General features: G+C 40.8%; 1 protein-coding gene across 1 annotated transcript in view; it reads right to left on the reverse strand.

The window, feature by feature from the left end:
* Positions 1–3,289: 3,289 nt before the first annotated feature.
* LOC101091264 (fibrous sheath-interacting protein 2-like) overlaps positions 3,290–18,621 on the reverse strand; it is a 75,844-nt gene continuing 60,512 nt past the window's right edge. Inside the window, 6 exon segments of the mRNA XM_045050425.1 lie at positions 3,290–3,503; positions 6,545–6,611; positions 9,829–9,872; positions 14,623–14,666; positions 15,771–15,871; positions 16,915–17,409. Of these exon segments, the coding sequence (XP_044906360.1) occupies positions 3,373–3,503; positions 6,545–6,611; positions 9,829–9,872; positions 14,623–14,666; positions 15,771–15,871; positions 16,915–17,409 (882 nt within the window). The 3' untranslated portion in view covers positions 3,290–3,372.

Below are 18,621 nucleotides of genomic sequence, written 5' to 3' on the forward strand. Positions count from 1 at the left end.
GACCAATAGTATGTCATCAAAGATATATTGGTCCCTAGACAAATCATTAAAAATACTGAACTTAATATGTTGGGTCCTATAAAGGGGCAAAGCGGTATGACCTATGTTAATTAAGTTACTCTGAAGTGTATGTGTATCACACAAATACATGGCTGTTGTAATTTTATATTTAAGGCCAGTATACTCTCCACAATGAACTTCAGTCAAAAATTTGAATACCTTTTGCCAGCTTAGGGTTTAGAAGAGTACTTTGGGATGATTGGAGATGACCTAACCTCTTTAAAGAAGCCATTTTAAAAAGTCTGAACTGATGTTTTCTTTTTTCTCATGCATCACAAGAAACTGAGGTATTAGATATTCCATTTGGCTTGGGATAGGGTTAGAAATGACTTAAGAAGTGATGGTGATTATGATGATATTTCTTCAAGAGAAAGGCATTTATTAGCAAGTAGCTAATAACAGCAAAAACCCCTCATGATTATTAAATTAAATCTCTAACTTATTTGGATTTTTTATTAGTATGTCATATGATTGCCAAATCATAAAATATACTCTGTGATTGTTATCAGAGTACACATCTTATTTTGCAAGCTGATTTTGTTTTTGTCAAATGTACACTTGTATTTATGTTATCACTATCCTTGTCATTTTCAGTGTCTGTATGGCACTTGTCATTTTCAGTGTCTGTATGGCATTGTTTCTTGTTAACACACTGCACCATTTCCCCCACTTGGATTGTTATAATTTTTCATCATAATCAATAGTACTGTTATGAACATTTTTATACAGAGTCCCTTTTAAATTTTTCCTTTTGTATTATTCCCTTGGACCACATTCCCCAAAGTGGAGTTATCAGATCCAAAAGTACAGACAGAAAATCGGTTGTCTTACTTATTAGTAGATTTCTTTTCAGAAAGATCAAATTTGTGGAACCATCAGCACTGTAGAGTGCAAATGTAATTTTCCCTCTACATTCTGGACATCGCTGGCTTTTTTCATTTTATTCCTTGTTTCTTTTCTGGAAGGTATATTGTGATACCTTCAGGTTATTCTAATTTGCATTTTCTTTCATTGCAAGTGAGGCAGTGCATTTTTACTTTTAGTACTTAAATCTATTTATATTTAGATGGTTCCATCTCCAAGGACTATAGCTACTAGCTCAAGCATTCTTAATGTATTTTGGCCAGCAGGCTTTGAACCACTATGGTAGGGGCCTTTCCTCCCATGGTGGTGCTCACCTTTTGATATTTAGCATTGACATTAATTTGACAAAAAGCATTGTTTAAATTTTTTTTGAATGTTTGTTTATTTTTGAAGAAGAGGGAGAGAGAAACAGTGTGAGCAGGGGAGGAGCAGAGAGAAAGGGAGACAGAATCCAAAGTGGGCTCCAGGCTCTGGGCTGTCAGCACAGAGCCTGACGTGGGGCTCAAACCCACAAACCGTGAGATCATGACCTGAGCCGAAGTCGGACGCTTAACCGACTGAGCCACCCAGGCGCCCCAACAAAAAGCATGTTTAAAATGAGGACTGAGTTTATTTGAAGCTACAAATGCAACCATAGAAACTGACCAAATCACTGGTTCCAGGAAATAGTGTCTGTCAAATAGCATGCTTGCCTTCTCTGTCTCTCCTTCCATTCTCCTCTCCCTCCATCTTTTCCTCTCTGTTTTCTGCCTTTTTGAGGGAAGATATTCAATTACACTTCCTTCTAAAGCCATACATTAACACACTTGTTACTCATAGAGTATATCGGGAAGGACACTCGATTCAGTGGTAAAAGAGATTGCTTCTGGAATGAACCAGGTAGCATCTGGGAGAGGAGAGGTGAAGAGGCTTTTCACCACACCGTTTGTACTTTTGAATTCCAAACTGGATTTATACTACTTATTAATAAAAACAAATTAAATCCATATGTAAGATCAGTATTTGTCATTGTGAACCTTTAAAAAATGACTTTAAAACTTAGGCTGCTGCATGTGGTGAATTTCAGTATGTAAGGGCAGGAATGAGTGAATAGATGAAGGCAGCCAAATTTGGGGGATAGGTGATATTTGGGCAGAACTGCCTGCCATTTTATTTGCAAAAGTTCAGTTAACATTTATGGACTATCAGTACAGCATAAAGGAAATTTACTTGCCTAGAAATATTTCCCTGGGGAGTTTTGGATAAGGTTGGTACCTTCCTCTGACCTTTTTGGATAAAGTATGAGAATGACTAGTTGATTGATCATCTTCCTGTATACTGAGTGGATAGAGGGAGGCCAGAGTGGTGGTTTCAGTACCAGAGTGGTGTTTCTGTCCTGTGGAAGCAGTTTCTAGCCAAACACTATGTTTGAGGCCAGCTGGCAGGAACAGGTTCTGATTTGCTCTTTGTGATGCCTTGAATTTGGTGTTCTAGAAGGGGCCTATCTTTTGTCCATCAATTGAGTTTTGGCAAATGCAGGAGAACAGATATGACTGGAAAGCTCCCTCTGGCCACATTGGTGGTTCATGTGTCTTGAAGGGGCCAAGAGGATGCCTGGAGGCTTCCAGAACCCCTCTGAGGAGTCAGTTGCACTGGTGTTTGGGGATAGACTTTGGAAATGAGCTTTCAGGGAATTCTTCAACCTAATCTGAATTGGGCTACTGTACATGAGGCCATGTACTAACTAGACTGGTCCTATCCAGTAAGGGAGCCACTAGCTCTACATGGCTATTTAAATGGAAATAAAGTGAAAAATTCAGTTCAACAATACTAGTGACTAAATAGCTTTGTGGGGCTAGTGGCTACTGTACTGGAATGAAAAAAAAAATATATATATATATATAATTGGACAGCACTGAATTAGATCATTCAGACATGGCGGCATTGTATGCAGCTCTGTGACCAGAGGTGAAAGCCTTCCTGGTACTTTCCAGGCCTACCTGGTCCTACCTGTCCTTTGAGGATTACCTCAATTCCAGTTCCTCCAGGAAACTTATCCTGACCACTGCAGCTCACAACCATGACTCCCTTCTTTGAACTCCTAGAGCACACAAAATACATGATGACTCACTCTTGTTGGTGTCACACTTTCACTTTTAAGTTAGTCTTATTTTGCCAGCAAAGGCGTCAGGGCCCTCAAGAGCAGAGATTGAATCCCACGCTGCCTGGCAGATACATCCCTCTGGGAGGGACAGTCCTTCTTTTCATGCCAAAATCAGAAGCATTTGTTAACCCCTTCTTTTCTCCAGCTGCCTTTTTGTACATTCTTTGCTCTTACTGTTTATAAGAATTTAAAAGTATAAGAATCAGCGTGTGGTACACAATGTCATGTTTCAAAAACCATTTATTTTTTGAGGAAGGCCAGCACCATTATTGATGTTAGGTGTAGCAGCAGCCTCAGCTTCTGTCCTAGTGAGGGGGTGAGGTTGAGGAAGATCTGGAAACATTGGCCTTGGATCTTGAAAACACTTTGGACAGAACTGATGATGCCTTCTTCAACATTTCAGACCGCTGTTTGGAAGTAATGGGCTTATCAGCATCTGTAAACAAACCAAAAGATAAATCTGGTCATTTATTGGGCTTTCTAACTGAGCCTGTCAGGCTAGGGGACTGATAATTTAGGATTCAGAAAGAATCATTTATATAATAACTTCTGAGGTTTTTAAAAAAATTTTTTAATGTTTATTTTTTGAGAGAGAGACAGAGTGAGAGTTTGAGAGGGGCAGAGACAGAGAGAGACACAGAATCTGAAGCAGGCTCCAGGCTCTGAGCTGTCAGCACAGAGCCCAACTGGGGACTTGTACTCACAAATCGCAAGATCATGACCTGAGCTGAAGTCGGACGCTTAACTGACTGAGCCACCCAGGGCGCCTCAAACTTTTGAGTTTTAAAGTGCTTTCACAAAGAGTCTTATTTTAAAGTTTTAAATTTTCATTCCAGTATGGGTAACAGACAGTGGTATATTAGTTTAGGTGTACAATATAGTGATTCAAAAATTCTATACATTTCTCAGTGCTCATTATGATAACACAAGGAATCTTTAGTTGCTCCTTCTGACACTCTTGGGAAGGAAACCAGAGACATTCAGTAAGGTCAGATGCCTCATCTGAGATGACCTTAATGACCTTGGATGAGGTAGGAAGGTGGCCAAGTTGGCATTAGAGCCCAGGCTTTGACGTGCAGGCCAGCTCTGTACTGCCTGCACCCTGATGCTTCTTGAGCCAGCTCAGCAGTACGTGTCTCCCTCATGCCATCAGGTAACTATCCAAAACAGCCTGAGGAGCTAATTCCACATGAAAATGTTACTTCCGTCCATTTCAGAATGTCCAGGTAAAAGCAGCAGTGCATTAAAAAAGGTTATCGTTTCTCACTTGCTTTGGGTAAATTTTCAGTTGACTGACCCCAAGTGATCTGTTTGTTGTGTGAGCTATAAAGGACTTGTGTGGCCAATAAGTCTCCATTTGGACCCATTTTTTTCTGCACCAGTTGTTTTGTGCAAAGGGCTCTTAAAGTCTATCATAATTTATGTTAACAGAATGATTATTGTATCTGTAAGGACCGAAATGAGCATTTATCTGTGCTGCTGATGCATCATGACAGGATGTCATGAAAAGACAACAAGGCAATAAACCACATACTTTCTTGTTTCCAGTAAACGACAATGTTCTTCTATAACTTTTGCAGTTAACTAGGTTTTGATCTTCGCCAGCAATATAACCTTGGGAATCTCAAGAATCTATGCTTAAAAGTAAAGTAGCAGATAGAAAATTTACTCCCAAATAAGGGGGAGAAGTTTAGCTTTTCCAATTAATAATGCAGTCCTGGAATGTGCTAGTAGTTGATAAAATAAGGACAACCTAGAAATAAGGAAAAAGTCAAAATTTGCAGAGGCAAAGACAAAGGCTTAAATGGAGAGACCTACAGTCTGAAAAAGCAAGACAAAAGACTTTCAGTTACAGGATGGAGGCATATACTGCAAGGCCATGTTCTGAAAATCTCACTGTAGGGGAAAAATGAAACTTTATTTTTGCAATTTGAGGATCTTGTTAAGGAAGCAGATGCCTGGACCCCATTTCCCAGAGACACTAACTGGGACTCCCTGGGGAGGGGCCAGGATTCTGAATTGTTAATAAGCATCCTGGGTGATCCTGATGCAAGCTGTCACTGGACAACACTTTGGGCCACTGCTCTAGTGGATGCTGCATATTATTTAAAGACTGGCACTGGCTAGAATAAGAGCATACACAAAGCTCATCCCTAGGGGCACAGTGAAACCTCTGGCTAACAATTCCTACTCCTTTCAAAGCAAAACTTCTGGAAAGAAATCAATCACTGGGTGTGACATTCACAACATGCTGGAAGTAGGAGTTAGGTATTATGTCAAAATGAAGCCAGCATGGTGAGACCAACTCTCTTTCAAGATACCCTGATGCTGCTTTGATCAGCTTGTGAGCAGTGTAGTGGGGTTCACTTGGTTGACACTGGTTGCTATGAGAAAAGAGATGTGTTTATGGCCAAATTGAATTTGCCACAATGCACGCCAAGTACTATAGTATGTCACTTCACACTATGAACTGATTTAGACTCCCGATAAAACCGTATTTTGTAAAAAAAAAAACAAAAACAAAAACAAAAAAACCATTATAAGCCATAATGGGCATGTGTTGGCCTAGAGAAGTCCCCTTTTTCTTATGGGTTTTCATAAACAGACATCACTGTAATTTCTAATAAATTTTCCTTGGTGGGCCTTTTTACTATTTTGAGCACAACGTTGGCCATTTATGCATTTCTCCCTTCAAAAGCCGTTATCAGAGAAAAAATGTGTTATTTGAATTCAGAGGTGCTGCCAGTGAGTTCCTCTAATGTGCAGAATGCAGGGGTTGGGGGGAGGTGTCCTGGTCAAACTAAAGGTCCAGAAGAATATGATTTGCCTATTTGATTGGACATGCAGTCAAAAACCTAGGTGGGATCTTTCCTTTCCTACTTGCCACTCAATGCTGCAGGCTTTCCTTGGTCACTACCCATTCTGAGATGCAGTGGCAACTGGATGTAGCCCCTGGCTGGTAGGAAGAAAGAATGTGGGATAAAAGTCACAGGAACTGTGAGGTTAGAGCCCTGGCTCTACCACTTTCTGGCTTTGCAATGTCAGGCAGGTCATTTGCTTCCATTTTCTCTTCTGTATAACAGGACTTTAAGACTTGCAGAGGCAACATGGCATGGTAAGTTATTTCACTTCAGTGACTCTGTTTCCACATCAATACAATGGATATGATGCTTCCCAGGGTGGATGTGAGAAAAATACTTAGCAGAATGCCTGGTGCATAGCCAATACCTAATAAATGTTACTTCCAGTAAATGTCACCCCTTTGCTGTGAGGTTCAACTCAGAGAACTGCATTATAACTTGCAAATAACAATCTAGATACACTGTTAGTAATATTATTTCAGCCCCATATTGGTGGTGGGTAAGGCTGCTGCAAGACAGGAGCCACTCACTGCAAGGGGGGAATGAATAATCAAAACTTCTATATTTAGAATGACATATTTGAGAGCTTCATTATAAAATGATAAATATGTTGTACCTGAAATGCCATCATTTGAAGAATAAAGGCTTCCCAGACCACTTTCACGTTGATAGAGGGTGATAAACTGCCAAGACAGAGGTGAAATACTAGCTTAAGCCCCCTGTCCTTTGTTGGACAGTGAATACCAGAAGTACGTGGAAACCCTCAAGGGACAAAGCACAACTGTGTGGCATTATACACTGTAATCTTGGTGCTCTGCAGTCTCAATTATTCTCTGGGATTTTGGCCATTCCTAGGCATGACTTCTTGTAATTCTTGCCCATTGTGACACCCAGGATTGGCCTCAGGCTTGGACATGGGCTGCCCCTATAGGATAATTTCAAGGGCTCAAGTGTTGCAAAAAAATGTCAGCCATGCATGCCCCCTCCCTCCTGGAGCTTGGAATAAATAATATTTTTATTTATTTATTTTTTTAAATTTTTTTTCAACGTTTTTTATTTATTTTTGGGACAGAGAGAGACAGAGCATGAACGGGGGAGGGGCAGAGAGAGAGGGAGACACAGAATCGGAAACAGGCTCCAGGCTCCGAGCCATCAGCCCAGAGCCTGACGCGGGGCTCGAACTCACGGACCGCGAGATCATGACCTGGCTGAAGTCGGACGCTTAACCGACTGCGCCACCCAGGCGCCCCTAAATAACATTTTTAGATCCTTCTCTGAGAGAAGATAATCATGGGGGGGTCTCAAGGGGAGAAGGGGGAAAAGGGATGTCCATTTTACTACTCCAATCTCCCTTTAAATAATTCGTAACAGTTGTGAGGTCTGGAGCGAGTAAGTGGCAGTGTGGGGTTGTGGGAGCATGGAGGTGGTAGGGCAGGGATAGTGGCTCAGATGCTGGCTTTGCTCTGTGGACTTTTATCCCCTCCTGGAATGCAGAAGCAGCATGATCCTATAAGGGCACAAAATAGGCTGGGGGAGATGGCCAGGCTGCAGGGTAGCCATTCTGTGATGGTGGCAGTTAAAAAGGAAGTGGCAAATCAATAAACTAAGGCATAAACACATGCAAGATGAGAGAAGTGTGTTTGGTGTTGATGGTGAGGAGGGCAGAGTATTATCATAGAAGCTTGATTCTAATTCTTCCAAGAGGATTTGAGGCAGCTTATGGACATAAGACATTGCAAAAGAGGATATTTAAAGGGATAATCTGGGACAGGGACAATCTAAAGAAATGGTTCTCAGCAGTAGCAGCACAGTAGAACCATCTGGAGAAATATTAAAAATAGGCATGCTTGAGCTCCACCCCAAATTGAACAGGAACCCCTGAGGGTGGGGCAAGCATTTCTTTGTTTTCTAAGTTGCCCAGTTGACTCTACGTACAGCCAGGCTGAGCACTTCTGATCTAAAGGAAGGTGGGGTTGGGTGCGGCAGATGCCCCCAAATGGCCTGACATGAGTAGGTGAAGTCAATGGTTTGTAGTGCTGGCTACACATTAAAGTGGCCAGCCTTTAGAACTCTCAAGGCCCCAGCTGCAACCCAGACTAATCAGAATCTCTGGAGGTGAGGCCTGGGAATCAGTTTTTAAAGTTTGCCAGATGATTCCAGGTGTAGCCACGGTTGAGAACTTCTACTCTGTGTAGTAGTTTCCAATTATGGCTTTACATCAGACTAACGGGGAGAAAGCTGGGGAACTCCTAACACAGAGATTAAATTTGGCTCTGATGGCTGAGGCTGTTCTTTCAACAAATGTTAATTGGGCATCTACTATATTTCAGCCCTGTGTTAGGTGCTGGGCATACAGTTATGAACAAAACAAAGCCCTTGCCATCATGAAGCTTATATTCAAGTGAATAGAGAGTCTACCAGAGGATTAAGGCAGGAATGTTTGTCTGCTTTGTTTATTGTTGAATCTCCAGTGCGTGGCACATAGTAGGCGCTTGATAAAAAATTGTTAAATAAATGAATGATTGAATAATGACTTAAGTGTTATGACAAAAAATAAAGCAGGATAGGGGAGGATACTGTGTGTGTGTGTGTGTGTGTGTTTTCATTTTACATGGTGGTAGTCAGGGAAGGCCTCACAGAGAAGGTGACTTTTGAGCAAAGACTGAAAGGAGATGGGGGAGCAAGACACAGCTATCTGGGGATAGAGTGTTCCTGGCAAAGGAAGAGCAAGTGCAAAGGCCCTGAGGTAAGAGCATGCTTGGCATTTTAGGGGAGCAGTAAGGAGGCCAGTGTATCCAGAGGAGTGACAATGAGTGGACGGAAGGGTAACAGAGTGTCACACAGAGGTAATGGGGGTTGGGCAGAGAGATGGTGGGCAGCTCATACAGGGGTGTTTAGACTATAGTAAGGACTTTGGCATTAAGGGAAATATAATGGCTTCTTTTTTGTGTCTGACAATGGAGAGTGTATGCATTCATGTATATAGTGACTGATGTTTTTCTGGAGCTGAATGCAAGCAGGAATTTCTTTGCTACTCAATAATGCTGAATATCTTAATGGATCATGTCTAATTTTACAATGGTAAAAAACTCAGCAAGTGAGATGGACAATCAGCAAAAAGAGTCAGGATGAGTCAGGGAATCAGCTTGGCAATGGAAAAGTCTATCAGTAGGCCTCCACACTGGAGATTCTACCTCTCCTCTTAATGTTTTCTTGGAAACCATGGCTTCTAAGTGATGCTTGATGTTGTCAAATAGATGTTAGCATTGCTAAATGAGAAGTGCCTGGAAAACTGATGTGGTGTGTGTGTGTGTGTGTGTGTGTGTGTGTGTGTGTGTGTGTGTATGCACACTCATGCGTGTGCATGTGTGTGCATGCTGGGGAGAGGTTAAAGCAATCATAGAGAGAAGCAAAAGTGATACAAAACAGAGAAGAGGGTCCAGGAGGATCCGTGGCATCAGCCATTATTGGAAACTTCCCAAGAGGGCCTTAGGGAAGGGAAATTTCTTGGGATCACACTGAGGAGTTGCTCAGACATTTGGAAAGCTGTCTATGAAGGGTCAGTGCTCAGGGATAATGGGAAGTAGCTGGAATGAGCACTAATTTCCCTCAAGCAGTGCCCCTTCCTCTTTGAAGCACCCGTTCCCTCTCTGCCCCCACCAGGTCCCTTGTCTTGTCTACCTGGGAGTGCACTGGGACTCACTCCTGTTCAGCTTTTCTCTAGAGGCTACAGGAACCAAACTGTGCAGGATTATTTTAAGGCACTATGGGGGGTGTGGACAAGGGAGTGCTTCCTGATGGACCTCAGAACACACAATACAGTCCCTCATTTGAAGGCAGTCCCTTATTTCTATCAGGGCTTCACTAGCTCACAATGAAGGGCCAGTGAAAAATATTTACCTTAATTTTGCTTGCCCTTTCCAGATCTCGACGTTCAAGACTTTCTGTGATCAAAATACAATATTGGAAAAACAATTATTTCAGAGACATGTACAAATTTTGGCACAAAAATAATCTCAATAATTTAACAAAGGATCACAGAAATTAAGCAAACAGAAAAAGCTGAAAAGAGGTAAGACCCCTAGAATTATGGGCACAAGTCTTGGTCCTTCACTCCCCAACTGGGGAAGACAGTGGGTAATGTGGTAGGAACACCAGGCAGCACATCAGGAAAGGCAGGCTTTGCAACTAGCTGTGCATCTTGCACAGCCACTCAAACTCTGTGGGCTTCTTCGTTCATCTGTAAAATGGGAAATTAGGCTGTGGATGATTTCTAAGGACCCCTATAGCTCTCTGGTTGCAGGGAGTTGAAAAGAACTGGATGGGGCTGCCAGCTAGAGAAAGGCTGGAAAGGACGATGCTGCTCTTAGGAAATGGTTGCTTCCCATGAAGATCAGGGGAGCACTGGGGCATTATCTTGAATTCCAGGAGACATCAGTGATTGACAGACATCACTGACATTTGGCCTTAGGAGGTAGAGATGATACCAAGAGGGAAGTTTCAAAAGGACCCACAGCTAGGGAGGGAGAGAACAGTAGAACAATGGACGTGTTTGGAGTCAGAAAAACTGTGTTTGAATCTTAGCTTCATTATGGAGCTCAGTGAACAGTGGTGAGTTCTGTAACTTCTCTGACTCTGTTTCCTCATATGTACAATGGGGATGTGACTACTTTCTCACAAGAGGACCAGATGAAATAATGTGTATGTATTTGAATATATATTTTATACACGTGTAATCATAAAGGACCAAGATGAAAAGATTCTCTCTGGATTACCCTTTGGGCCAAGGGCTCTAGAAAAAATATACTAAAACTTCAGATACTTTCAATATGAGGAGATCCCATAGTTGAATTATCTAATGAAACTGGTTAACCAGAATATCCAATAAATTTTATTATCAATTGCTAGTTATTCTAAGGTATCTGAATGTACTTTCCTGCCTTAGGAAGTCTTGTGTACTATACATATTCGAACTGATTTTTTTTTTTTTTTTTAATGATTGGGGCCATTTGGGTTTGTCCGGGCCATCATTCCAATATAATTTTTTAAACGTCTAGTCTAAGTGCATAGCAACCCTTCTGGATATATCTAAGAAGTTGTTTTGATAAAAAGGGGATGGAAAAATTCCAGGTACTTGAGAGTGCCAGATAGAGTCAAGTTTAGATTTTATTGTCTGTGAAACTAAGAATCTGTATTGCAGCCCTCACCTCCCCACTGAATTCTAAACTATCCAACTGCTCATGTGATGTCTCCACTTGAGTATCTAATGGTCCCATTCTCACACACTTCAAACAGAATTCTTGTTCCCTGTCCCCTCTCCACTCTTGCTACCCACTGCTCAACCATCTCACCATCTGATACCACAAGGCACTTAGTTGTTCAAGCCAAAATTGTAGGACCCATCCTTGATTTTTTCTATTTTCCTCACTTCCAACATCCACTCCATTAGCAGGTCCTGCTGATTCTACTTTCAAAATACACTCTGAATCTGTTCACTTTTTACCATCTCCACTGCTATACCCCTAGTCCAAGTCACCGTCATTTCTTGGCTGGATTATTGTTAAAGCCGCCTAACCAGTCTTCCTGCTTTAACCCTATCCTTACTCAGCTCACTCTCCAAATAGTAGCCATAGGGATTTTTTTTAAATTCATAAATTAGATTATATCACTTCCCTGCAACCAAAAAGTAATCTGCAGGATTCCTGCTGCAACCCAAAAAGTAATCCACACTCCTTTCCATTGTCTATAACAAGCCCTAATGTGATCTGACCCCTAGCTATCTCTTTAACCCCATCTCATACCACTTTTCTTCTCATTGGGCTCCTGTTACTGGCCTTTATTCTTTTCCTCTAACATGCCAAGCTCATACCATCCTAAGGTCTTTGCACTTACTGTACCCTGTACCTGGGATCCTCTGCTTCCAGATCTTCCTGCAGCTGCTTCCTTTTGTCATTGAGGTCTGATGTTTCTGGACTTCTTGGAACAAACTAATCTAGCCAGCCACTCTCTATCATGTTGGCTCTTCTTTCTTTTTGTCATATTCATTCATGAATTCCACAAATATTTACTTAGTGCCTACTATGTGCCTTCTTTCTAGGCATGTGGGGATATAGCAAAGAGACAAAAATCCCTGTCCTCATGGAGCTAAATTCTAGGGGAGGGAGATAGCCAACAAACAAGTAAAAACATACAATCTATCAGGTGGTATAAATGCTAGGAAAAAAGTTAAAGCAGGGAAAGAGGATAGCGAGTGTGGGATGGTAGTTAAGTGCTGGGGTTGCAATTTAAAAATCTTTTTTAATGTTTATTTATTTTGACAGAGAGAGAGAGAGAGACAGAGCATGAGTGGGGGAGGGGCAGAGAGAGGGAGACACAGAATCTGAAGCAGGCTCCAGGCTCCAAGCTGTCAGCACAGAGCCCGATGCGGGGCTCGAACCCATGGACCGCAAGATCATGACCTGAGCCAAAGTCAGACGCTCAACCGACTGAGCTACCCAGGCACCCCTGGGGTTGCAATTTCAAAGAAGGTGCTCAGAGGAGGCTTTACTTAGAAGATGATATCTAAGCAAAGATCTAAAGAAAGTGAGGCGTGAGCTATGCAGATCTCTGAGAGAAGAATGTTTCAGGCAGCTCAGCAAGTGCAAATGTTCTGAGAAAGGAGAATGCCTGGCATGTATAAGGGCGTGTGTGGCTGGAGTAGAGTGCTTAAGAGGGATCCTAAGAAGAGGTGGTCAGAGAGGTCGTGGGGAGCAGGGAGAGCTATCCAGACCATGTGGGGCCTTGTAAGCTGCTGTAAAGACTCTGGCTTTTACCCTACGTGAGATGGGGGGTACTTATTCTTATCTAGATTGATTGTGTTTATGTTGCCCCCTGAATCCCAAGTTAGAATGAGGGTAAGGACTTTGTTTCTCTTACTCAGGGCTTTATCTCTAGAACTTAGAACAGTGTCTAGCACAGAGAAAGTGCTCAGAGAATCTCTGTTGAATGTGATTGAATGAATAAACTCGAGAGGTGCAGTATTACCGAAGGATGTAGGAACTAAGCATAATGCAGTGCAATGAAATTGAGGAAAACAATACAATGGGATTCAGGTTTAGGAGACTTGGGATCTATACTCTGACTCAGTGTATGACCTTGGACAAGTCACTTCCCCACCATGAACCTCAGGCTCTTCATCTTTATTTTTTTAAATAATTTTTTAAAGTTTATTTATTTATTTTGAGAGAGACAGAGAATGAGTAGGGGAGGTGCAGAGAGGGAGGGAGAGAGAGAATCCCAAGCAGGCTCCATGCTCAGTGCAGAGCCCAACACGGAGCTCGAACTCATGAGTGTGAAATCATGACCTAAGCTGAAAGCAAGAGTCAGTCACTTGACCAACTGAACCACCTGGGTGCCCCAGATTCTTCATCTTTAAAGTAAAGTTACATTAGATGGCTTCTTTCTGGCTCTAATATCCTATGATGATTCCATACTGCAGGGTACACACCAGTGGTACATTACATCATCTTCTGACTATGACCTGCTCATGGAATTCTGGTCAACTTAACAATACTCTATGGTTCATCATTTAATAAGTTTTATTTCCACTTAAAAGTGGAGAGGATAGCTTTCTTGAGTAACTTTTTGAGTGGGCTGCAGGCTTGAAATAATTAAGGTCAACTCCAGCCCTGTAGTTTGACTTTCAAGGCCACTTTTATAGTAAACATTACACTCCCCCCTCTAGGCCAGTGCTGTCACTGTGAGAACCACATTGATCCTTTACAGTTTGAAAGAACAGGGGACCAGGGATGCCTGGTCATTTGGTTAAGCATCCAACTCTTGATTTCTGCTCATATCATGATCTCATGGTTTGTGGGATCGAAACCCACAGAGAGCATGCTCGGGATTCTCTCTCTCCCTTTCTCTCTGCCCCTCCCTGACTCCCACACACGCTGTCTCTCTCAAAATAAATGTTAAAAAAAAAAGAATAGGTGACCAAAAACTTGAATTGTAAATATTTTAGTGAGTCAGTTCTAACAGAGACAAAAGATAAAATGGAATCTACCCTAGCAAGATTTTAACATGAACAAATAAATTTAGGTTTAATTTGTAGCTTTAAAAGCTTCTTTATATATTTTACTGGGGCTAAGCTAGTTATGCAATGCAAGCATACATTCTTAAAGAGATGATTAAATCCTAGTGCATGAGCTCTAGTCCACGTACAGATGTGATAAACTCATATTTCCTACAGGAGCATGGCAATTTTAAACTCTTAATATCACACCATGTACTTTATACCAGAATTATTAATGAAATCTTAGTGATTCAGTAAAAGCAAACTAGGGGTGCCTGGGTGGCTAAGTGGGTTGAGCGTGTGACTCTTGGTTTTGGCTCAGGTCATGATTCCAGGGTCGTGGGATCGAGCCCTGCATCAGGCTCTGTGCTGAGTGTGGGGCCTACTTAAGATTCTGTCTCTCCCTCTGTCCCTCTCCCCTGCTCTTACTCTCTAAAGAGAAGAGAAGAGAAGAGAAGAGAAGAGAAGAGAAGAGAAGAGAAGAGAAGAGAAGAAAAGCAAACTAGTCAGCTTATGTTAACTACACCCCCAAAGTAGGTCAACCTACTTCATGTTTCACATGTTTCACAATAGGAAATTTATCAATGCTGAACAAAGTCTTTTTAAATAGTATCTAAATTGAGAAAAAAAATCAATCCAACCTTCTGATACTATGGCACTTGGATCTGAGGGACGATCACCACCACTAAAAAAAAAAGATAAAGAAATTTCATTTTCTATGTATTTAATATATGAAGGAATACTGGCTAAATTAAAGAAAAATCTGTCAAAATCATTATTCATATAGAAGTAAATCTGGAATGGTATGTCTCTGAGTTTTCAAATCAAGTGAAAATTATTGCTACATCGACTTTTGTTTGGTTTTGTATGTGCCCTCTTTTCTTCTTCAGTGACACAAATAATTGAGAGTTGCCAGCAATACTGCATGTAACATACTGTATTACCTGTATGTTACAACCATCATAAAGGGAGAGAGGATCAATGGTGGGCCAGGGGTAGTTGTCCTAAAATGGCATCAGGTCAAAAAGAAACTTAATTTCATAGTGCGAGGTGGAAAAGAATATAGTTGCCATCAGGTAGATTTTTCTCCTTATACCCTATTTCTCCCATGATGCAAAGTGCTCCTCTTCCCAGTTTGTGAATATTTTTATAAACATAAAAACAATTTTAGGCATGTTTGGACTACTCTAGAAAAAGTTTTAACCAGACTTCAAGTCTACAGTGTCTCCTATAAATATTGCATAGTCCAGCCTTTCTCTCACAGTCTCCCCCAACTTGGATGGACTTATCTAAATCTCATCCATCCTTTAAGGCCCGACTCAAACTCTACTGGTTTTGAGAATTCTTCCCTGAATGCTCCAACCTACATAACTCCTCCATTTTGGGGATCCCTGTAATAGTGCCTCACTGTTGACTGTTTAGGTACATAAGGAAACTAAGTAGGAAGCCCTTTCAGTGGGCCATTAGTGCAGGAACTATTGTTGATCCAGGGCCTGTCTCTTAGGTTCCAGTCTGACACATTTAAGACTTAACCTAACTATACTAAGTAGACCACTGTAATAGAAAGAAGCAAGTAGAGACCAGATAAATAGGAATGAGAGAGAAGATGGAAAGGGGAGGCCTAGGAAGTAACCACAGAGGGGAACGAGGGGAAGGAGTTGAGGGGAGTTTCAGGGGCAAGACACTGGCTTCCTCACAGGTTTACCTGAGGGGCCCATGCTTGCCACCAACATAATTTCATTTCATTTCTATTTTCTTAGCCAACTCGTATTGCTTTAATTAACTGTACCTAGAAGATGAAGGCAGATCCTCTTCATTGTACGAGGATGAACTCATAATTCTATGTAAGAAGTAATGTACTGGTTCAGTACTAGATTTCATTTCTTCTCTCTGGAAAAGTACAAGTCAGGTAATTACAAAAAGGAAATTTTGTAATAAATCAAGTAAAATATACTATAATGTTTCCTTAGTTATCTATGTAGCCAGCATTTCTAACCAGGCACACTATGTTTGCTCCTGGAATCTCACATGGCTTCCATTTAATAAATAGATCCTAATAACTAGATCTGAGTTTATGTTGAGGCTATTGTCCATGGTGCGCTCTCTGAATTGGCCAGAGTTGTACTTCTGTGTTTTCTTTTCTCTGGTTCACTGCAGTTTTTGGGTTAACCTGGAAATTATTACAAATGGATAATCCAGGATATTGTCTCACCAGGAAATCCTAAATCATGTGTATTCTTCAAACACATTTATGGTACAATTTTTTGGTACAGCTAACCCAAGAGGACAATGAGGCCCAGACCATCACTAGGATACAGAACCAGGGACAGGAGATGTGCATCAAAGTGATAGTGGGACTTATGGGCTGAGGAATATTCAACATACTTTGACTAACTTGCTATGTTGCAACAAGTTGGATAAGTAATTTTTGAGAAAAAAAGTTAAGTAACTTGCCCCAAGGCCACATGGCTACTAAGTGGCATAGCCAGAATTCAAACCCAGATAGGCTGAATTTGCATGAATCTTTTTACTCCCCTCTAGCCCATCTTCTGGTCTTGCCCATTGGCATGGAATTTCTGCAAACAGAACTTCCAGCGAGTATTTATAGGTTTGAGTACAAAAAAGAAATAAATCAATGATTTTAAATAGTTAGAATGCATTTCTCCTAACTGGTTTCCATTTTCTTTTTTTTCTTGTCCTTCTAACTAACTTAGGACTCTTTCTATGATCTATTTTTCTTCAATTGACGCTTCTGGCTTCATCTGTTAATCACTTCCCTTTCGTTGTAAATATCATCAAAGTTGGGAGACACTGCCTGGATCCAGTTTATGACCTTTTCTTCCTATCCAATGTAAATTACTTGGACTAAGTTTGTGAAACTCTGTGCCTTTTCTATAGAAACCTGGTCATTGATAGTCACATTTGTCACTTACACTTAGTTGTGTCTTTCTTTCTGAAAAGGAAGAATCTGTGACAGTTGAGGATTTGGACTTGGTCACATCAGGCTTAGAAACAGTTCTTTGTTGTGTCTCCTCAGATTCTGTCCGTTGAGTTGGTGATGCTTCAGTATTTGTTGTAGTTGCAGTGGATTTGGGATGACAATATTTTCCTAGTGACAAAAATTTTTTCAGATTTCTCTTGCTCATCAGTGGCTTGGCAAAAGCCACTGTGCTTGTAATGGGCTTCATGTCTTCTTTTACTTGATCTTCAAATGGGACTTCTGGAAGTTCTTTCATAACCTCTTGTAAAACAACTTCATCTTCATCAGAAGTTAAGCTCTCTTCTATTTTATTTTCTGAAACTCTTGGATCAGTATCATGAGTTACCAAACGAATGATAAGATCTTTTTTGCTGTGGACGTCTTTTAAAAGCTCCACTTTGGTGATGTCAGGCTTTATTAAATTTTGAAATGAATTCCTACTCGCAGTCTGGAATTGAAGAGACAATATTAAAAACAACAGCCTCATTTTTTCTTGTGGTTATATAGTAATAAAGCAATTTTCATATGGTCGTCAGTTTCAATTTAGTAAAATTATCCTCAAATGCCATTTATTGGTATAGTAGTGGCATATTTAAAGAAGAAATAAACAAAAACATCATAAGCAATATTTGTTCATTCAACAATCTTTTTGTTTTGCATTCAAGAATAGTGTCATTTGGTCCAAAGAAGGGAACCTACATAAGTTTTTTCTTTTGCTTCACATTTTACTTTTTTCTTGCCAAGAAATGCAAAATGCACAAATACTTTAATTACATTCTGTTTTCATTATTTACCTGGAAAGTTCTGTTAACAGATTTAGACATGACAACATGTTTTTCTAAACTTAGTGAGGGAACTAATCATAGAGTAATCTAAATATAGACATTTTCATGAAAAAAAGAGGCAAGATATTGGCTGACCTGGATTCTAAAAAATGATTGTGAAGGGCTTTGAATGTTCACTTGTCACCCCTCTACATTCTAATCCTTGAAGATGTTTTTCCTAAAGGAGCTTCAAAGAGTAAATCTTCATCTCTCCTCACCTCCCTAGTCAATTGTCATTTTCCATTGTGCAATGGTAAAGACCGATCAAGGAAAAGACAGTTATAATTAAGTAAATGACTTTTCCTATTTCTGTAGCCTTTGATGATGCCAGAGAACATTTAAATCAATTTGAATTATCAATCTTACATCTCTGTAACACTGCAAACCAGATTTCCAGAGAAATGGTCCCTTACAGTAATACCTTTTGTGCAAAACAAAATGAAAGAAGAACTCCTGTTAAGAAACCGAAACACCATCAATTTTGATGATCTGTGCTGGTGGAAGGAAATAATGGTTCAAAAACTCAAGTCATCTATGTGGCTCTGGAATATATCACTGTGTGAGTCTTGATAGACATGTGGCTGGTGTGTTGGAAAGTTTTGGTACCTCAAAATAGCACATGAAGCACACTGCTTGAGGATTCCTGACTGAAGACTAGCCTGGGAGTTGTCTGGGTTCCTCAAACTGATGTACTGTTCTTTCTGAAACCTCCATCTCCATGTTGGGGATGGACAGCACTGCTATCCAGATAGCTGCAAAGTATCTGTCTTAACTGAGCTATCTATATCTGTTTGCTTTTCTTGAGACAGCTTTTGCTTCCCTTAAGAGTAGCAGCA

The sequence above is a fragment of the Felis catus genome, chromosome X (genome assembly GCF_018350175.1).
Source record: "Felis catus isolate Fca126 chromosome X, F.catus_Fca126_mat1.0, whole genome shotgun sequence".
NCBI lineage: Eukaryota > Metazoa > Chordata > Mammalia > Carnivora > Felidae > Felis > Felis catus.